Source organism: Oncorhynchus tshawytscha, linkage group LG04, assembly GCF_018296145.1.
Source record: "Oncorhynchus tshawytscha isolate Ot180627B linkage group LG04, Otsh_v2.0, whole genome shotgun sequence".
Lineage (NCBI taxonomy): Eukaryota > Metazoa > Chordata > Actinopteri > Salmoniformes > Salmonidae > Oncorhynchus > Oncorhynchus tshawytscha.
The window spans coordinates 33,372,820-33,395,716 of record NC_056432.1 but is presented as its reverse complement, the minus strand read 5'-3'; the positions used below and the strand labels follow the sequence as shown (position 1 = coordinate 33,395,716).

General features: G+C 42.9%; 1 protein-coding gene across 2 annotated transcripts in view; it reads right to left on the bottom strand.

The window, feature by feature from the left end:
• The window catches only part of iqgap2 (IQ motif containing GTPase activating protein 2), an 88,292-nt gene extending 65,395 nt beyond the window's left edge, over positions 1-22,897 (bottom strand). For both annotated transcript variants that reach the window (XM_042320666.1, XM_042320667.1), the window contains exons 1-2: positions 22,575-22,897; positions 9,204-9,303 (exon numbers count right to left, since the gene is read on the bottom strand). In XM_042320666.1, the coding sequence (XP_042176600.1) occupies positions 9,204-9,303; positions 22,575-22,620 (146 nt within the window). In that variant the 5' untranslated portion in view covers positions 22,621-22,897. The remainder of the gene's footprint in view (positions 1-9,203; positions 9,304-22,574) is intronic.

Sequence of the window (22,897 nt, the reverse complement as noted above, 5' to 3'; positions counted from 1 at the left end):
GATTATGATTTTTCAACGTGATACCGATTATTGGAGGACCAAAAAAAGCCAATACCAATTAAATCAGTTTTATTTCATTTATTTATTTGTAAATGACAATTACAACAATACTGAATGAACACTTATTTTAACTTAATATAAAACATCAATAAAATACATTTAGCCTCAAATATATAATGAAACATGTTCCATGTAAAAAAGCTAACGTTTAAGTTCCTTGCTCAAAACATGAGAACATATGAAAGCTGGTGGTTCCTTTTAACATGAGTCTTCATTATTCCCAGGTAAGAAGTTTTAGGTTGTAGTAATTATAGGCTCTATACCATTTGTATTTCATATACCTTTGACTATTGGATGTTCTTATAGGCACTTTAGTATTGCCAGTGTAACAGTATAGCTTCCGTCCCTCTCCTCGCCCCTACCTGGGCTCGAACCTGGAACACATCGACAACAGCCATCCTCGAAGCATCGATTACCCATTGCGCCACAAAAACCACAGCCCTTGCAGAGCAAGGGGAACACATACTTCAAGGTCTCAGAGCGAGTGACGTCACCGATTGAAACGCTATTAGTGCGCACCCCGCTAACTAGCTAGCCATTTCACATCGGTTACACCAGCCTAATCTCGGAAGTTGATAGGCTTGAAGTCATAAACAGCTCACTGCTTGAAGCACAGCGAAGAGCTGCTGGCAAACGCACAAAAGTGCTGTTTGAATTAATGCTTACGAGCCTGCTGCTGCCTACTACCGCTCAGACTGCTCTATCAAATCATAGACTGAATTATAACATAATAACACAGAGATCATTAATATGGTCAAATCCGGAAACTCTCATTTCGAAAACAAAACGTTTATTCTTTCAGTGAAATACGTAACCTTTCCGTATTTTTTCTAACGGGTGGCATCCATAAATCTAAATATTCCTGTTACATTGCACAACCTTCAATGTTATGTCATAATTTCGTAAAATTCTGGCAAATTAGTTCGCAACGAGCCAGGCGGCCCAAACTGTTGCATATACCCTGACTCTGCGTGCAATAAACACAAGAGAAGTGACACAATTTCAAGTTTTTAATATTGCCTGCTAACCTGGATTTCTATTAACTAAATATGCAGGTTTAAAAAAAAAAAAAAAAAAATACTTCTGTGTATTGATTTTAAGAAAGGCATTGATGTTTATGGTTAGGTACATTCGTGCAACGATTGTGCTTTTTTCGCAAATGCGCATCCCCGCTTTGCGAAATTGGCTGTCTTTGTTAGGAACAAATGGTCTTCACACAGTTCGCAACGAGCCAGGCAGCCCAAACTGCTGCATGTACCCTGACTCTGCTGCACAGAACGCAAGAGAAGTGACACAATTTCCTCCAGTTAAAATAAATTCATGTTAGCAGGCAATATTAATGAAATATGCAGGTTTAAAAATATATACTTGTGTATTGATTTTAAGAAAGGCTTGATGTTTATGGTTAGGTACACATTGGTGCAACGACAGTGCTTTTTTAGGCTATGATTTAATGATAAATTAACAGGCACCGCGTCGATTATATGCAACGCAGGACAAGCTAGATAAACTAGTAATATCCTCAACCATGTGTAGTTTTCTTGTGATTATGTTGAGGTTGATTGGCTTTTATAAGATAAGTTTAATGCTAGCTAGCAACTTACCTTGGCTCCTTTCTGCACTCGCATAACAGGTAGTCAGCCTGCCACGCAGTCTCCTTGTGGAGTGCAATGTAATCGGCCATGATCGGTGTCCAAAAATGCCTATTACCGATTGTTATGAAAACTTGAAATCGGCCCTAATTAAATTGGCCATTCCAATTAAATAGGTCGACCTCTAATATAGACAGGTGTGTGCCTTTCCCAATCATGTCCAATCAATTGAATTTACAACAGGTGGACTACAATCAGGGTGTAAATACAGCTCAAGGATGATCAATGGAAACAGGATGTTCTGGAACTCAATTTTGAGTATCACAGCAAAGGGTCTGAATACTTATGTAAATAAGGTATTTGTTTTTGATAAAATGTCTAAAAACCTGTTTTCGCTTTGTCCTTATGGGGTATTGTCTGTAGATTTGTAAGGAAAATGTAGTTCATTTTAGAAAAAGGCTGTAACATAAAATGTGGAAGGGGTCTGAATATTTCCAAATGCACTGTATGTGTATTTTAGCCCAATAGCTTTGTACCTAACATATGGTTGTTTTTTTAGGACCATGTATGTATGTATGTATGTATTTTTTATTAATTTTTTTAAATAAGGAATTTGGCCTTTACTACTACAGCCCATAGAAACGCATTGAGTAACATTCATAAATGGCAACAAAAAAAAACGTTTTTGTAGTGTCTGTCCTATATCTAGACGATAAGAAAATGCAGGACATTTTTGGGACACATATTTAACCCCTTATTTTTGTTGGCACAAAACTACCTCTATACATCCATGTGGTTGTATGGGATACTTTCAGACACGTCCCGTGACACTTGGGGGTTAGAGAGAAAATGAAGAACACCATCGTGTTCACGAGAGTCTCCCCTTTCCATAGAATAGGAAAGGATTTTTTTTATTATGTTCCTTAGATTAAAGCACGGGTGCGTCAATAGACTTATAATTAGTGGCACGAAAAAGTATGTGAAACCTTTGGAATTACCTGGATTCCTGCATAAATTTGTCATCAAATTTAATCTGATCTTCATCTAAGCTTAAACTAATAACACAAATTATTGTATTTTTCTTGTCTATATTGAATACATCATTTAAACATTCACAGTGTAGGTTGGGAAAAGTATGTGAACCACTAGGCTAATGACTTCTCCAAAAGCTAATTGGAGTCAGGAGTCAGCTAACCTGGAGTCCAATCAATGAGAAGAAATTGGAGATGTTGGTTAGAGCTGCCTTGCCCTATAAAAAAAACACGGACAAAATTTGAGTTTGCTATTCACAAGAAACATTGCCTGATGTGAACCATGCCTTGAAGAAAAGAGACCTCAGAAGACCTAATAAAGAATTATTGACTTGCGTAAAGCTGGAAACGGTTACAAAAAAAGATGACTGCAAGAGCACAGCGCAGAATGCTCAATGAAGTTAAGAAGAATCCTAGTGTCAGCTAAAGACTTGACGAGTCTACGATATGGTGTTCATGGGAGGACACCACGGAAGAAGCCACTGCTGTCCAAAAAAACATTTCTGCACGTCTGAAGTTTGCAAAAGTGCACCTGGATATTCCACAGCACTACTGGCAAAATATTCTGTGGACAGATGAAACTACAGTTGAAAAAAATGCACAGTACAACATCAAAACCTAATCCCAACTGTCAAGTATGGTGGAGGGAGCATCATGGTTTGGGGATGCTTTGCTGCCTCAGGGCCTGGACAGCTTGCTATTGTTGACAGAAAAATTAATTCCCAAGTCTATCAAGACATTTTGCAGGAGAATGTAAGGTTATCTGCCTGCCAATTGAAGCTCAACAGAAGTTGGGTGATGCAACAGTACAATGACCCAAAACACAGAAGTAAATCCACAGAATGGCTTCAACAGAAGAAAATACGCCTTCTGGAGTCCTGAGCTCAACCTGATTGAGATGCTGTGGCATGACCTCAATAGAGCATTCACACCAGAAATCCAAATATTGCTGAACTGAAACATGAAGATCAGATCAAATTTGATGACCAATTTATGCATCAGTCCAGGTATTTTCAAAGGGTTCACATACTTTCTTGCCACTGTAAACAGCTGCAAATTATCAAGATATCATGGTGTCACCAACAAAAACAGACCTATACAAAATGTAGCATATGGCATTAATTTTTCACACGCAAATAGCACTTTCGGGTAGTGCGCAAAGCATGCCATTTCATGGGAGCAGCATCTCTTTTTCAACTCGAAGCAATGAGCCCAATCATTCATCTATGACAACACAATCATAAACAGAGTAGACTATAGGATAATAAATCCTTAGTTTATGCCCAGGTAAAACAATTTAGCTAATCTATATTTCCAAGTCATATTCTTGAAGATCAAGCGGTATTAAAGTAATTGGAATGACTTAGGCTTGGAGTATTTGGAAATAGCCAAGGGATGGTTTTTCCAATACAGTCAATAGTAAAAACTATTTCATTGAAGTTCTTAGAAATTGAATATTTGTAGATACTTTTTAAGTAAATACATGCAATCAACTTGTGAAATATGTTAGAAGATAAAGAAGATAGTGTTTATTTCACCAGTCACATAATTTTTCATTATGAAGCTTACCATTAGTAGCCAGTCACGTGGTGTTTGTTTACAAGCAGACAACGGGAGACCAGAGCTTTGTGAGTCACTCACTGTTGTGCAGCACGCGCCAAGTGATCTAGTTACAGTTATGGAATTCACAACTAAATATCTCATAACTATTAAATTTACTTCTAAAATGTGCTAAATGCTCTGCAGTTGTGCATTCAGTTTACTAATTTAGTAGCTAGTTAGCCATCTAGCTAAGTGGTTAGCTTCTTCCAAAATCAAGCCTCGCTTGCCAGTAACAGCAGAGAACACCCCCCTTGGTCAAGAGCCTTGCTGTCTAATACTAGTTTTGTGCATCCAGCCAACTGTGAGTAGCATTTTGGAATTACTTGTACAATGTTAAGAACTGGGATGTCTGTCCTGAAAATACAGTGCCTTTGGAAAGTATTCAGACCACTTGACTCCTACACATTGTTGCGCTACAGCCTTATTATAACATTTACTAAAAACACAATACCCCATAATGACAAAGCACATTTTTATTGCAAATACATTAAAAAAAACAGAAATATTACATTTACATAAGTATTTGACCCTTTACTCAGTACTTTGTTGAAGCACCTTTGGCAGCGATTACAGCCTCGAGTCTTTTTGGGTATGACACTACAAGCTTGGCACATCTGTTTCTCCCATTCTTCTCTGCAGATCCTCTCAAGCTCTGTCTGGTTGGATGGGGAGTGTCACTGCACAGATATTTTTAAGTCTCTCCAGAAATGTTAGATCAGGTTTAAGTCCGGTCTCTGGCTGGGCCACTCAGGGTTCCCGTAGGGATGGTGCCAGGTTTCCTCCGGACATGACGCTTGGCATTCAGACCAAAGAGTTCAATCTTGGTTACATCAGACCAGAGAATCTTGTGTCTCATGTCCTGAGAGTCTTTAGGTGCCTTTTGGCAAACTCAATCATTTAAGAATGGAGGCCACTGTGTTCTTGGGGACCTTCAATGCTGCAGACATTTGTTGTACCCTTCCCCAGATCTGTGCCTTGACACAATCCTGTCTCGGAGCTCTACGGACAATTCCGTCAACCTCATGGCTTGGTCTTTGCTCTGATATGCACTGTCAACTGTGGGACCTTATATAGACAGGTGTGTGTCTTTCCAAATCATATCCAATCAATTGAATTTACCACAGGTGTACTCCAATCACGTTGTAGAAACATCAAGGATGAGCATTGGAAATAGGATGCACCAGAACCTCAATTTCACCTCTCATAGCAAAAGGGTCTGAATACTTGTTTTCGCTTTGTCATTATAGGGTAGTGTGTGTAGATTGCTGAGGATTTGTATTTATTTAATCCATTTTAGAATAAGTCTAATTTAACAAAAAGTGGAAAAAGTCAAGTGGTCTCTCAACTTTCCCGAAGGCACTGTAGTTTAGGTCAGAGACTGTATAAAATGTTTGCAATACGCTCGTTGACATTTAGTTAGCATTCTCTATTGGAGTTTACATGTACTTGTTAGCATGGCTAACCTTCGATTTACAAAGGCTCAGTGGGATTTGAAAATAGCTCCCCTTGTGTTCAGTGCCGGTATTACCGAATATTCCAGTATGGCACAAGGTCAGTATAAAAAAGTATGACAATAAGGATATCATCCAAGACTAGAATGACTTTAGTTTTTAATATTTAAAAAAAATAGCCTAATCATATTATCTTTAGTAGAAAGCAATGGATTAGAAGAAGCATAACCAACCCAAAGTCAAATGTAACATCCAATTATTGCCAGCTATGTCAACTTTTAATATTGATTAATCTTGCAATAGATGTCGTTCAATTGGTAATATTAATGTGTCTTCTTCAAATACCTTTTTTAAAGGCAAGTTACACCACTTTTCAACCTCATTTTCATTATCTCCAGCACAATACCAGTGTCAACATAGGTGAAATGGGGGCATTTCTACATTTTGCATTAATTAAAAAGTTCTAGCCGATGACATCATCAAAAGTGAAAATAGGGATTTTCAAACAATGAGATTCTCGATGATGTGGGGAGCAAGAAAATACCCTTCCTCTGGCTAGAAACTTATTGCAGGTTTTGAAAACCACTGTTACTTTTAATCCTACCCTGTGATGTCACAGAGAAGCATTCTTTAGGACCTTTCTCTTATCTTTTTTTTAACTACAGATCATAGAAACGTATATTTTTCACATATGTAGACACTGGTATTGTGCTGGAGATAATGAATATGAGGTTGGAAAAGCTGTGATTCCCCTTTAAGGGGAAAGTAATCTAAAAGTTATGTTAATGATTACAATTTTGGAAAGGTAACCAGTAACTGTAACTGATTACATTTAGAAAGTAGCCTACCCAACCCTGCCTGCTACTGTCTAGGTGCGTGGTGAGAGGGCTGTCTCTTCCAGGTTAACAGGATAGAGTAGTTTGTCAACAGACTCCATATTACACTTTGACAGAGACACAGATCCATGACACCAATAAAGTCACAAATGATACCACTACAGATGTAGGATCTTAATTTGAGAAAGTTTGCTACAGCAGAAAAATAATCCTGCAGCAAAAGGAAATGTGAATTATTATATGGGTTATGAATGGACATTTTTGTAGGGGCTGATACTTTTTTCATTAGGAAAAAAGTAGAAATTAAACTTCAGAAGCCTTTTTAAACCTTAAATACACAAGTTTTACATTTCCTGCATTGCAGGAAAGTTCTCCAGCAACAGGCTGTTCAAATTAAGATACTACATATGCACCAATTCTCTGTTCTCTATCAAATCCAAGTCCACATTCTGCAGTCAAACTTGAATTCAAAATCCCACCAGGGGGCCAATGCAGTCATACCAGTGCACAGCAAACTCTGACCTCGACACATACACGTTAGAAGTGTTCAAACCACCCACTGGTTGGTGATATAACCATGGTACAGATATAGCAGCTTGGATTTTGGTATGCTTATTCTGCGTTGCTTGCAAAGGTGTGGTGGTGAAGTCCTAAAAAAAAGCATGCCAGAACACGAGAGGGGACGCTTCCTGTTAGGTGCCTTCACACAGAGGACAGGAAGTGGTTCAGTATCAGATACGCTCAAAGCTCTCAGGAAAAGTCAATGTTGTTTTTTCATCAACCAATATTTTATTACTGTATGTCATCAACCAACTGTATTAAGAATCCTTCACACTAATCTTTTTTCTAATATACATTACCGTTCAAAGGTTTGGGGTCACTTAGCAATGTCCTTGTTTTTGAAAGAATACCACATTTTTCATCCATTAAAATAACACCAAATTGATTAGAAATACAGTGTAGACTTGGTTAATGTTGTAAATTACTATTGTAGCTGGAAAATGATTTTTTTATGGAATATCTACATAGGCCCATTATCAGCAACCATCACTCCTGTGTTCCAATGGCACGGTGTATTAGCTAATCCAAGTTTATCATTTTAAAAGGCTAATTGATCATTAGAAAAATCTTTTGCAATTATGTTAACACAGCTGTAAACTGTTGTTCTCTGATTAAAGCAGCAATAAAACTGGCCTTCTTTAGACTAGTTGAGTATCTGGAGCATAAGCATTTGTGGGTTCGATTACAGGCACAAAATGTCAAGAAACAAAGCACTTTCTTCTGAAACTCGTCAGTCTATTCTTGTTCTGAGAAATGAAGGCTATTCCTTGTGAGAAATTGCCAAGAAACTGAAGATCTCATAAAACGCTGTGTACTACTCCCTTCACAGAACAGCAAACTGGCCCTAACCAGAATAGAAAGAGTGGGAGGCCCCGGTGCACAACTGAGCAAGAGGACAAATACATTACAGTGTCAAGTTTGAGAAACAGACCGCTCACAAGTCCTCAACTGGCAGCTTCATTAAATAGTACCCGCAAAACACCAGTCTCAATGTCAACAGTGAAGAGGCGACTCCGGGATGCTGGCCTTCTAGGCAGTTGCAAAGAAAAAGCCACATCTCAGACTGGCCAATAAATATAAAATATTAAGATGGGCAAAAGAACACAGACACTGGACAGAGGAAGATTGGAAAAATGTGTTACGGACAGACAAATCTAAGTTTGAGGTGTTCCGGTCACAAAGAAGAACATTCGTGAGAGACAGAATAAATGAAAAGATGCTGGAGGAGTGCTTAACGCCATCTGTCAAGCATGGTGGAGGCAATGTGATGGTCTGGGGGTGCTTTGGGATCTTGAAGAAGGAAGGCTAATACTCCATTTTGCAACGGCATGCCATACCCTGTGGACGGCGCTTAATTGGAGTCAATTTCCTCCTACAACAGGACAATAACCCAAAGCACAGCTCCAAATTATGCAAGAACTATTTGAGGGAAGAAGCAGTCAGCTGGTATTCTGTCTATAATGGAGTGGCCAGCAGTCACCGGATCTCAACCCTATTGAGAAGTGCCCATCATGGAAGCATGGGGTGAAATCTCTTTAAATTACCTCAACAAATTGACAACTATAATGCTAAAGGTCTACAAGGCTGTAATTGCTGCAAATGGAGGATTATTTGACGAAAGCAAAAGTTTGAAGGACACAATTATTATTTCAACTAAAAATCATTATTTATAACCTTGTCAACATCTTGACTATATTTCCTACACACACTACAGTAGTGGCCCCATGTTGACATTGTGAGATCTAAAGTGTGAAGGAGATTACAATAGCTGTCCTCTTAAGCATCTCAAGCACGAACGTCAATTCTCCCTTTAGTCCAATGAGAACCAAGCTCTTAGATGTCAGTTAGTTTACCTGAATCCCCAGCAGAATCAGTAGTTATCAGCAGGAGCGCTAGTCTGTCTTTTGAGTCATGTACTCAACTGCTTATCACACACTCCAATGAGCTGCATTAGAGTCTGCTGTCACCTGAAGAGAGCAGACTTGCACACCAAAAAAACCACTCAATATATCACAATCTACTGCCCCTTCTCATGTCATGCCTCTCCTCCCACTACTCCTCCTCTCTTACCGTTTGGCCTCCTCCAGGTGACAGAGGTACTCGTAGGCGATGTTCTGTCGTCTCCTCTCGTCCATCTCCTCCGCCGAGATCCTCTCATCGTCCTGAATGGCTGCAGACAGAAACAAAACATGAACTAACTATTTACAGTTACAGCATGATGCACACGGGCCAGTGGGGAGAGGGAGAGGATTATCTGGTGTTTTACCTCATAAATGTTGGGTTTGACAAACAAAAAATCCGACAACATATGATCCTTTCTTTAAAAAAATAAAATAATCAAAAACCTGCCTAGTAGTATGATACTTGGAACAGTATTACCTCGCTTTATAACACAGTAATATTCCAAAGAGAGGTCTGCATTACTTGACCTTCTCCTCCTATTACTACAACCTCAGTATTCAGACAGAGCTGACATTAAATCACATGATCTACTGGGTCTCTGAGAGCTGCATGTGAACAGAGGAGTTAGTAGGCAGCCTGAGAGCCACTTAAAACAGGCAGTCGGAGGAAGTCAGAGGAGCAAGTGATTCAGCTGAGTTGACATTTACCTGCCCACTAATGAGATCCCCCTCCCCCTGATGCGCCTGAACTCTGCTTAATCCAATCAAATCCCTTTATTTCTGGCTGATTGGAACACACTGATTGGAACATTGCCTCTAGTTTTATCTTATCTTGATTATTGCCCAGTCATATGTTCAGGTGCTGCAAATAGGACCTAGAAAAACTGCAGCGGGCCCAGAACAGAGCGATACGTCTTGCTCTTCACTGAAATCAGAAGGCTAATATCTCTCTTGACTAAAAGCATTACTTCTTTCTCTAAGAAACATTATTGAAAATTCTCAATTGTTTGCAGTCAACTTACACACAGCTCTGACACACACACTTATCCCACTAGGCATGTAATCAAGGGTCTTTTCAAAGTCCTCAAATCCTAGTGCTGACCGATTAGTGCTTTTTGAGGTCAGTTCGGTTTCGATTATTAAAAAATAATCAACATTTTCACAATAAAAATACACTATGCGGGTTGAATGCTATAACACAGAATAAAACAATTAATGAAAGTCCAATGATGGTAATGACTGGTTTTCACATATAAACCATCAGTTATTCAGAGTACTTTAATAAAATATTTCACTTGTGTATTACATTTGTTTTATTTGACTATAATTTTCACTCCAAGTCAACTCATCTCTATAGAGCTGCTGCCTATGCTGTCTGACAAATATCACAATTTTAGAAGTTCTTCAAAGTAAATAAGGCCTACCATTATGACTGCTGAATACCAATACCTGGCGAAGCAACTGCTCTCTATGTATCCCCTCTTGATCACGCATTCGTATCTCTTACGTAGCAGGCGTAAAGGAAACAGACCGGACCAGTGGCCACGCAATGGATTATGGTCATTGTACTTTACACATTTTCTGCAACATTGGCCTGTTGGAAACTGCAACTCCTTACTACATCGCACAGTTCGGGCATGATCAAAATTTATCTCTCGAGAAACTGCAGCACAGCATTGAGCTCACAGAAAAAAACAGAAGAAAATGCAATTCAAACCTTACTTGGTCAATTAGTTGTTTAAAAAAATGAAAAATAACCAACATTTTAGTTATGCAGAATAAATTCCAGAAAATGTTTGGAAATGCTTTTGAGCTTCTAGTTCCCAAAAGTGCAGCAAAATCTAACATGTAATATAACAATTCCAACAACTACCTAATACCTACAGCAACTGGCTAGGAAGTTGTGGACCTCAGGATGAGTAGCTCCTGCTTTCACAACAGCTAATGGGGATCCTAATAAAATACCAAATACCATCCAGCTCCTGAGATTGGGCCTCATAATAGGGAGGATTGGACTGGTTGGCCCAAGTGGCAGTTACTGAGGCTGTACAGCACATGGAGAGTGTGAGGTGAGTATATACACATGTATTCTACATCTGTCACGCCCTGGTCAAAGTATGTGTTTATCTTTATGTATTTGGTCAGGCCAGGGTGTGGCATGGGGTTTTTGTAATTGTGGTGTGTTTGTCTTGGGGTTTTGGTGGTGGTATTGGGATTGTAGCTTAGTGGGTTGTCTAGCAAGGTCTATGGCTGTCTGGAGTGGTTCTCAATCAGAGGCAGGTGCTTATCGTTGTCTCTGATTGGGAACCATATTTAGGCAGCCATATTCTTTGAGTTTGTCGTGGGTGATTGTCCTTAGTGTCCTATGTGTACTCGTTGTTAGTTTGCACCAGATAGGCTGTTTCGGTTTCATTTATTGTTTTTTGTAAGTTCATGTTTCTTTGTTATATTAAACATGGATCGCAATCGACACGCTGCAGTTTGGTCCGACTCTCCTTCATCACCACTAGAAAACCGTTACAGAATCACCCACCACCAACGGACCAAGCAGCGTGTTAACAGGCAGGAACCACAGGAGAGGCAACAGAGGCAGCAGCAGCAGGAGCAGCAGCAGCTGCAGTGGGAGAGGCTGCACCACCTGGAGAAATGGACATGGGAGGAAGAACTGGACGGTAAAGGACCCTGGGCTCAGCCTGGAGAATATCGCCGCCCCAAGGAAGAACTGGAGGCGGCGAAAGCTGAGAGGCGCAGATATGAGGAGGCAGCACGGCGTAGCGGATGGAAGCCTGAGAATCAGCCCCAAAATTTCTTGGGGGGGCTCAGGAGAGTGTGGCAGAGTCAGGAGTCAGACCTGAGCCAACTCTCCCTGTTTATCGTGAGGAGCCAAGGAGGAGATCAGAACCAGAGACTGTGAAGGAGTTAATGGGGAAATTGGAGGAGAGAGAAATGAGGGAGTTGCTGTGTTGGTGCTTTTTGCATGGAATTCGCCCGACGGAACGTGTTGGGGATTTGATGGCACCTGGGTTAGCGCTCCATACTCGTCCTGAGGTGCGTGTTAGTCGGCTGGTGAAGTTGGTGCCAGCCTCACGCACCAGGCCTCCTGTGCACATCCCTAGCCTTGCACATCCTGTGCCAACACTGCTCTCAAGATCTCCAGTACGCCTTCACGGTCTAGCCCATCCAGTACCACCTCCACACCCCAGCCCTCCGGTAGCAGCTCCCCGCACCAGGCTTCCTGTGCGTGTCCTCGATCCAGTACCACCAGTTCCAGCACCACGCACCAGGCCTTCAGTGTGCCTCGCCTGTTCAGCGCAGCCAGCGCTTTTCTCCTCTCCTGCGCTGCTGGAGTCTCCCGCCTGTTTAACGCAGCCAGAGCCTTCCTCCTCTACAGCGCTGCCGGAGCCTCCCGCCTGTTCAGCGCAGCCAGAGCCTTTCTCCTCTACAGCGCTGCCGGAGCCTCCCGCCTGTTCAGCGCAGCCAGAGCCTTCCTCCTCTACAGCGCTGCCGGAGCCTCCCGCCTGTTTAGCGCAGCCAGAGCCTTTCTCCTCTCCTGCGCTGCCGGAGTCTCACGCCTATCTAGCGCTGTTAGAGCTTTCCTCATCTCCAGCGCTGCCGGAGTCTTCCGCCTGTTTAGCGCAGCCAGAGCCTTCCTCCGACACAGCGCTGCAGGAGTCTCCCGCCTGTTCAGCGCAGCCAGAGCTGCCAGTCTGCATGGAGCAGCCAGAGCTGCCAGTCTGCATGGAGCAGTCAGAGCTGTCAGTCTGCATGGAGCAGTCAGAGCTGTCAGTCTGCATGGAGCAGTCAGAGCTGTCAGTCTGCATGAAGCAGCCCGAGCTGCCAGTCTGCATGAAGCAGCCAGTCTACATGGAGCAGCCAGAGCTGTCAGTCTACATGAAGCAGCCCGAGCTGCCAGTCTGCATGAAGCAGCCAGTCTACATGGAGCAGCCAGAGCTGTCAGTCCGCATGGAGCAGCCAGAGCTGTCAGTCCGCATGGAGCAGCCAGAGCTGTCAGTCTGCATGGAGCAGCCAGAGCTGTCAGTCCGCATGGAGCAGCCAGAGCTGTCAGTCTACATGAAGCAGCCCGAGCTGCCAGTCTGCATGAAGCAGCCAGTCTACATAGAGCAGCCAGAGCTGCCAGTCTGCATGAAGCAGCCAGAGCTGTCAGTCTGCATGGAGCAGTCAGAGCTGTCAGTCTGCATGGAGGAGCCAGAGCTGTCAGTCTACATGAAGCAGCCCGAGCTGCCAGTCTGCATGAAGCAGTCAGTCTACATGGAGCAGCCAGAGCTGTCAGTCCACATGGAGCAGCCAGAGCTGTCAGTCTACATGAAGCAGCCCGAGCTGCCAGTCTGCATGAAGCAGCCAGTCTACATGGAGCAGCCAGAGCTGTCAGTCTGCATGAAGCAGCCAGAGCTGTCAGTCTGCATGGAGCAGCCAGTCTGCATGGAGCAGCCAGTCTGCACGGAGCTGTCAGTCTGCACGGAGCTGTCAGTCTGCTGCAGTCAGGAGCTGTCAGTCTGCAAGGAGCTGCCAGTCTGCAAGGAGCTGCCAGTCAGCACGGAGCCGCCAGTCTGCCCAGCGCCGCCAGTGCCCCCAGTCTGCCCAGCATCGCCAGTCTGCCCAGCGCCATCAGTCTGCCCAGCATCGCCAGTCTGCCCAGCATCGCCAGTCTGCCCAGCATCGCCAGTCTGCCCAGCATCGCCAGTCTGCCCAGCACCGCCAGTCTGCCCAGCGTCGTCAGTCTGCCCAGCGTCGTCAGTCTGCCCAGCACCGCCAGTCTGCCCAGCGTCGCCAGTCTGCCCAGCGTCGCCAGTCTGCCCGGCGTCGCCAGTCTGCCCGGCGCCGCCAGTCTGCCCGGCGCCGCCGGTCTGCCCAGCATCGCCAGTCTGCCAGACTCTTCCAGATCTGCCAGTCAGCCAGACTCTTCCAGATCTGCCAGTCAACCAGACTCTTCCAGATCTGCCAGTCAACCAGACTCTTCCAGATCTGCCAGTCAACCAGACTCTTCCAGATCTGCCAGTCAACCAGACTCTTCCAGATCTGCCAGTCAACCAGACTCTTCCAGATCTGCCAGTCAACCAGACTCTTCCAGATCTGCCAGTCAACCAGACTCTTCCAGATCTGCCAGTCAGCCAGGATCTGCCAGTCAGCCAGGATCTGCTGAAACCACCAGCCAGCCAGGAGCTGGTAGATCTATCTACCTGCCTGAGCTTCCTCTCACTCCTGAGCTTCCTCTCACTCCTGAGCTTCCTCTCCTGAAGCTTCCTCTCACTCCTGAGCTTTCTCTCACTCCTGAGCTTTCTCTCACTCCTGAGCTTTCTCTCACTCCTGAGCTTTCTCTCACTCCCGAGCTTCCCCTCAGTCCCGAGCTGCCTCGGTCCCGAGCTGTCCTTCAGTCCCGATCTGTTCCTCAGTCCAGTGGGGTTCTGGGTGAGGACTACTAGGCCATGGTCGGCGGCGAGGGTGGACTATCCAGGGACGAAGGGAGAGGGGACTAAGACATTAAAGGAGTGGGGTCCACGTCCCCGCGCCGGAGCCGCCACCATGGACAGACGCCCACCCGGACCCTCCCTATTGTTTTGAGGTGCGTTCGGGAGTCCGCACCTTAGGGGGGGTTCTGTCACGCCCTGGTCAAAGTATTTTGTGTTTATCTTTATGTATTTGGTCAGGCCAGGGTGTGGCATGGGGTTTTTGTAATTGTGGTGTGTTTGTCTTGGGGTTTTGGTGGTGGTATTGGGATTGTAGCTTAGTGGGTTGTCTAGCAAGGTCTATGGCTGTCTGGAGTGGTTCTCAATCAGAGGCAGGTGCTTATCGTTGTCTCTGATTGGGAACCATATTTAGGCAGCCATATTCTTTGAGTTTGTCGTGGGTGATTGTCCTTAGTGTCCTATGTGTACTCGTTGTTAGTTTGCACCAGATAGGCTGTTTCGGTTTCATTTATTGTTTTTTTGTAAGTTCATGTTTCTTTGTTATATTAAACATGGATCGCAATCGACACGCTGCAGTTTGGTCCGACTCTCCTTCATCACCACTAGAAAACCGTTACAACATCTGATGAGTGCATGTCTATGCTGCAACTCAGTCTGTAGAATGCGTGTAGTGGGTGGACCATTATTAAAGGGCTTAACTGGTTAAATCTGCAGACTGATTAGACCATAAAGTTACTGGGACGACTGACTGAAAGTACCCTCAAGACTAGAGGTCGACCGATTAATCGGAATTAAGTTTTCATAACAATCGGTAATCGGCATTTTTGGACACTGATTGTGGCCGATTTATTATTATTTTTATTTTTTTACCTTTATTTAACTAGGCAAGTCAGTTAAGAACACATTCTTATTTTCAATGACGGCCTAGGAACAGTGGGTTAACTGCTTTGTTCAGGTGCAAAACGACAGAATTGTACCTTGTCAGCTCGGGGATTCCATCTTGCAACCTTCCGGTTACTAGTCCAACGCTCTAGCCACCTGCCTTACATTTGCACTCCACGAGGAGCCTGCATGGCAGGCTGACTACCTGTTACACGAGTGCAGCAAGAAGCCAAGGTAAGTTGCTAGCTAGCATTAAACATATCTTATAAAAAACAATCAACCACAACATAATCACAAGTTAACTACACATGGTTGATGATATTACTAGTTTAACTAGCTTGTCCTGCGTTGCATATAATCAATGCGGTGCATTTTAATTTATCATCGAATCACAGCCTACTTCTCCAAACGGGTGATGATTTAACAAGTGCATTCGCAAAAAAAAAGCACTGTCGTTACACCAATGTGTACCTAACCATAAACATCAACGCCTTTCTGAAAAATCAATACACAAGTATATTTTTTAAAACCTGCATATTTAGATAATATTGCCTGCTAACATTAATTTATTTTAACTGGGGGAAATTGTGTCACTTCTCTTGCATTCTGTGCAAGCAGAGTCAGGGTACATGCAGCAGTTTGGGCTGCCTGGCTCGCTGCGAACTGCATGAAGACCATTTCTTCCTAACAAAGACTGTAATTAATTTGCCAGAATTGTACATAATTATGACATAACATTGAAGGTTGTGCAATGTAACAGCAATATTTAGACTTAGGGATGCCACCCTAATTAAGTCTATGATTTCATCTATGATGATTTGATAGAGCAGTCTGACTGAGCGGTGGTAGGCAGCAGCAGACTCTAAAGCATTTATTCAAACAGCACTTTCGTGCGTTTGCCAGCAGCTCGTCGCTGTGCTTCAAGCAGTGAGCTGTTTATGACTTCAAGCCTATCAACTCCTGAGATTAGGCTAATGTAACCGATGTGAAATGGCTAGCTAGTTAGCGGGGTGCGCGCTAATAGCGTTTCAATCGATGACGTCACTCGCTCTGAGACCTTGAAGTAGTTGTCCTTGCTCTGCAAGGGCTGCAGCATTTGTGGAGCAATGGATAACGATGCTTCGAGGGTGGCTGTTGTCGATGTGTTCCAGGTTCGAGCCCAGGTAGGGGCGAGGAGAGGGACGGAAGCTATACTGTTACACTGGCAATACTAAAGTGCCTTTAAGAACATTGAATAGTCAAAGGTATATAAAATACAAATGGTATAGAGAGAAATAGTTCTATAATTACTACAACCTAAAACTTCTTACCTGGAAATATTGAAGACTCATGTTAAAAGGAACCAGCTTTCATATGTTCTCATGTTCTGAGCAAGGAATTTAAATGTTAGCTTTTTTACATGGCACATATTGCACTTTTACTTTCTTCTCCAACAGTTTGTTTTTCATTATTTAAACCAAATTGAACATGTTTCATTATTTATTTGAGGCTAAATAGATTTTATTGATGTATTATATTAAGTTAAAATAAAACTGTTCATTTAGTATTGTTGTAATTGACATTATTACAAATAAATAAATACATACATATAAAAAATATTTAAAAAAAGTAAAAATATGTAAAAAAAAAAAAAATCGGCCGATTGATCGGTATCGGCTTTTTTGGGGTCCTCCAATAAATCGGTATCAGCGTTGAAAAATCATAAATCGGTCGACCTCTACTCTGGCAGGCTCAGAGACAAGACAATTTAGCTGACTGAGTAGCCTAGGCTACATCTCTGCAAAGCCAATTCATTCAGAATAACGGAGTATACTGCTGACACTGCACACACACACGCACACCTTGGTGAGCATTGCAAATTAGGCCTAGAACTCATTAACAAATCCCAGCAGAAATCAGGCCTAATTGGTGCCCCTTTATTGGGCCATACCAGTGACATCTAGCCCTGTAACTCTTGTAACCTACTCGCACTGGGGCACGTGACAAAGACAAGCTCACCCAAAAACTACAACACACACCACACACATCATAGTCTTACTGAGGGGCAAATTGTGACGCAAGGGTCTGCTTGAAACATGACTTAATTGGACAAGCCATTGCACTTCTAGTTTAGGGGTGAATTAATAAAGGGTCTGTTCACCCTGAAATGATGATGCCAAAAACCAAAATATGTGGGGTGGGGCGGATGGACAGACACATGAGAGGGTTGTGACACAGGACAGTACAGGGCAATGAACCCGGACATAAACTCAATTGAACATCTCTCATTTCAGAGACCTGAAAATAGCTGTGCAGCAGAGCTTTAGAGGATATGTAGAGAAGAATGGGAGAAACTCTCCAAATACAGGTGTGCCAAGCTTGTAGCGTCATACCCCAAAACTTGAGGCTGTAATTGCTGCCAAAGGTGCAAAGGGTCTGAATACTTAAGTAAACATTATATTATTATTATATTTTTTAACTGTTTTTGCTTTGTCATTATCGGGTATTGTGTGTAGATTGACGAGGGGGGAAAAAACGATTGGCCTGAGTACCAGGCCATTAGGACCTGATGGTCATTAGCAAGTTAAGTACTACATGCATGTCCAGAGTGCATAAGAGGAGATTACCGTGACTCAACGGTCACGTGGAATTTTACTGCAGCCATTACTTGGTGTGGCGGTAATAGTCACCGCAACAGCCCTAGCTGAAACTCAGATTTTCGCATTTCAGTACAATCTCCCTCAGTATTTTATGTCCACGTTTTCCAAAAACTAATATGTCACCTCCAAATTAAGATTCAACGATGTCTGCAGAGTGAATGGGGTGTCAACTATGATATGACATATTGATTTTGAAAAAAATCTATTTTGGTTATTGAACTACAGCAAATGAAGTGGGATAACATCCGGTAACAGAATTGTGGTGATATAATTTCATCACAGTCCCTGATCTGTATTACAAATAAATACATAAGAGAGAAATGAGAAAATATGTTAAAGATGTGAGTTTTCGGTAACGGAATTTCAAGGCACAAGGCAATGTTTACAGAAGGCCCAGGGTAAGATCTATGACCATAGGATCCATCAGCCTGAAGGCCTGGGCCAGCTGTGTTATTGGAGGGGACCAGAGTGTTGGTAAACTCTCACCCCTGAGGCATTGGATCCCCAGGACATCCGTTACACACACTACATGGAAGGCCAGCCTGCCTGTTGACTGTGCTGGGCCATATTTAATCTGTCGCTTCCTTCATCTGTCAGAACACCAGTAGTAATGGAGGGAAGCGAGAATAAATACACACACACACATCGGGATATTATTTCTGACGATATATCATATTGCTTTGACAATATCGCAATATTATTTTTGTCCTAGTTGGCTGTACCTGCACCAAAATAGTATTTATCCTTCATAGCTTGCTCTCCATCTTCTTTTTAAATAGGGAGACAATTTGTTTTCAGCACTTTTATTATTTTTCTCATGGCTCCCCCTTGTCCCTCTGCAGCAGACATATGGTGAGCAATGTGAGGAACATCGAATTGCAATAAAATCACAGTATCTAATAGTCATACATATATCATTTTGAGTCGTGGGAATCGCCATACATATCGTATCGGCACCGAAGTATCGTGATATCATATTGTGAGGTCCCTGGCAATTCCCGTCCCTAAACACCACTGGACATGATTTATAGACTTGATGACTCATTCCTTGTTAAGGTAATGTTTTTCTATCCTGAGGGAGTGACAAATCAAGACACACGAGGTGCTAAGGGCCCATGCCATGTATTACAAATATAGAGAAAGGGCTCCAGGTGTAGCCAAGAGAGACAGTACCACCTTGCTCTGGGGTGTGTAAGTCCAGTCATAGAGGGCCACAGTCATGCTAGTGTTAGTTTCTCTCCGCTCCTTAATTGATCAATTATGGTTTATTGATTGGCTAGAAACCCCATACACCTGCTTACCAAGGTCTTAAATCAGTCTCTGATTAAAAGGCCTTGACTCAAAAAACAGCTTACGGTGTTGCCTCCCAAGACCAGAGGTGTGCATCACTAATCAGATAGGCTACATAATCAATTGTTCTCAAATAGGTTTGGTAGTCTAGACCGCACACTAAATCTCACTACAAAACTCCATTCCACCAGGGCGCAGCAGCAACCATATCCGAGTGCTTTACTGCAAAGCCTTGATAAGGACAGGTGATGCCAATTAAGGGGATCATCAAAGGAAAATGGCATCCCTTTAGAGGGCGAGAACAACATGTCAGGTGAAGTGCAGTATTATCATGAGGAGATGTATACTTAGAATACGCAGGAGGAATGGAGGCAAAAGTGAGGCATAGGATGTCAAAGAGTGAGGGAGGAAGAGGGTGAGCTTGAATTGGTTAAAAATTGTGGGGAAAAGGCAGATGGTTTGTTAAAGAAGAATGGTAGAAAGTATAAGCAGTCTGAGCTGTATGCCAAATCGAAGACAGGAGGAGACATGGAAGTGATTGAGGGAGAGGTATCGGAGGGGGTATGGTGTGGTGAAGTCCTCAGAGCCTGAAGCTTGCACTGAGGGTCAGGATAAAGAAAAGTCTGACGGTAGGAGTGACATTTTTTGAAAAAGTAGCAAACTCATTTGTGGTTTCGGGGTGGGTGAAAACAGAGTTGGGTGCTGTGGAATCGGTGAAGGTAACCAGAAGTGGTCTGGTAATAATTTATGGATTTATTGTGTTTCTGCTGGTCAGAGGGAGCAGTTGCTCCATGTTAAAAACAAATGGGGACAAGAGAGGAATTGTTGTGCTCTCAAAAAAAAAGGTGCCATCGAAAGGAGTGATTACTGGGGTAGCGGTAAATGTGAAAGTTGACCAACTGAAGGGAAGATTCCCGGTGTCGTTTGGTGCGACGCATACAGGGTGGCGTGAGTGGTGAAACAGAAGTCATTTTCTGTTCTTTAGAGTTTTGATGTTGAGTCTGCCCGATAAAGTGATGTTGTAAATAAGTTATCCTGTATGAGCTTTTGTGCCGAATACATTACATTGTTACACGTGTCAAGCTTATGTGGCAGTACTGTGTAGGAGGGAGGTTCCTAGGTGTGAGAAGTCTGCAGAAGGGCATGAGACAAAGGAATGTGTAGCATTGGGGAAAGTCGTTATGAGTAATTGTAGGGGTGCCCATGGGGCTGGGGATCAGAAATGTCTGGTGCGAGAGAGGCAGGTTGAAGTTGTCATATGCTGAGACAGTGTAGAAAATGGGTCAAGGGGGAGGGATCCCGAGAGGAGTAGATCTGTACAGAGGGATATACCAACAAGCGATATGCTTCAGTAAGATTTGTTTTGTTTATAGTAATGGTTATTAACTGTACTGCAGGGATGAAACGTAAGTCGCAGAAAATTGAGGTTGTGGTGGCAGCTGCAGGGGTATAGGGTGTACGAGTGTGTGGTTAGATGGTAGGGTATTTGTTTTAATTTATATATATTTCTTATTTTCAAGCAAAGTATAGGGGAATTATCCCCCAGTCTAGTAGGTATATCAACATTTATTGGATGCCAACCGCTGTTAAACCTCATCGAAGATGATATGGGGATCGCCAGTCAGTGTCCCAGCTTGCAAACCGTGAGGCTGTTGGTTTGTTTGGTGGCCATGAGGCCTTTCGTTTTGATTCTTTAGTTGAGGCATGCCTGTTAATAGTTTTCCTTTTTGTATATTTGTTTCCATCACCATCTGAACATAATAATCCGCTTGGGCTCGCTGACCCAAAGGAATCAATACAGAACCTAGACCCAAGACCCGATCCGGGACTCGAGCGGATCCGGATCCAGAATTCTAAATAAATGTCACGGGTCTGATATGATTGTCACGGGTGTGTGTAATCTTGTCCAGAAGGACCCATACAGACCTGAATGAGACTGCTGCAGTAGAGAAAGAAAAATTGCATAATTGACCCTGCTGTTCTTTGTTTTTCACAAGAGTGGCGTGTGTAGCTTGATGTTGGCCAAACATAAGTCACCAAAGCGGCAGTAGGCAACAGTCATAGAGCCTCCGCATGGGGCTCCCTCCTCCTAGTGTCACTCACAGTAGCTTGCTGTGTGCAAGGCCCCTGCTAGAGCGTCACCTCTATACCTCGTGCTTTATCATCTCTGGTTAATAAAGTAACTTAAATTGACTTTGCTGCTGCTTCTCTCACTCGGATCGGGTCTGACCAGGTCTATACAAAACAAGTGTAGTTCTAGTGTCCGTTCCAAACGGGTCTCAATATTTTAAAAATGTATTTATGAATATCTGAGTCAGATGGGAAAGCCCCAGGTCCATTTCGGAATGGGTCCTAGAGGCCTCTAAGGAGTAAGGACCACCTCTGCCCTTCCAATAATAAACTCATGTTGTGTTAATGACACATCCACTGCAAACAATACCTTCAACCTTTCCTGTTTGGACCCTTGGAGTCAGAGTTAATGTTAAAACAGAAAACAACCATGTCAGGCCAACAAACAGTTTGAGGCATTTCCACTATAGCTGACAATGCAGCTAAGCTATTCACTGGTTTGTCTCAGAGAAAAGACTATTGACCTGATTGAATCTCACACCATTGCACTTTGCCATTGCGCTCAGATCTGAGTGAGCATAGGCTGACATGTTGTCAATAACACACAGGTAAACATGTTATTGTCGTTTGAAAACTTAGGAGATGTATTGACTGTTAAATTGCTGTAATACCCATGCAGAAGTCAGGTGTGGATTTCTTAACAGTAATAGAAAAAAGTTAATATTTAACCACTGCGAAAATGCCTTCTGTCTGAGGACCTGGACTGTCGACTACATTAATTGTGTTACTAGGACTAGTCATATTACTGTAAGATTATATTTCACAACTGTAAGGCCTTAATGGCAAAGTTCAGTTTGCGACGGGCAATTTGTCTGTCTGAGGGACATGGGTATGAGGTGCAGGACACAAATTGTCTGACAATAGCCAGATTGCATTCATTTAATTTAAAAAAAAATACACACTCCAAGTTCGATATCATCACAATGTGATAGGCTTCTGAAATCTTACACCTAAATGCGTAAGAGTCCAAGTTTAATTATATTTATTAAACTATATTTCATTAATTTCATACGGTGAACTGCTCGTCATCGAACTTCTTGCGGTGCATAAAGCGCGTGTGGTTCGCCCTGCCAAAACAGCCTTTACAAAACCACTCGTTTCATTTAAAAAACATGTAGGCTAAAACAAAAAATGTCTATTGAATATATTTTCAAATGGGTCACTTTTACTTACTTCCATAACGTGGCTTGTGTGAATTAGCTTTTTCTTCATAGTACATCCTGCCTCGGTTCCTTCGGTTATAAACTTAATGAATGTAGCCCAGTCAAACCAACGCTAGCTAGCAGCAAACCATAAACCGCACCTCGAGTTATAAGTTCAATATGAAACAAAAAAAAGCTCATTTGTAGTGGTGCCACTATCAATAGCAGCGGCTAAACAGTTTTCTAAAGTTCCTTTCCGTCGAAATGCACCGCATGCCTCCTATCACTCGCTCAGCAGAACTCCCATCGCGTTCACCCTTGATGGAATCATGTCAGAAAGAGCTTGTCATTAAA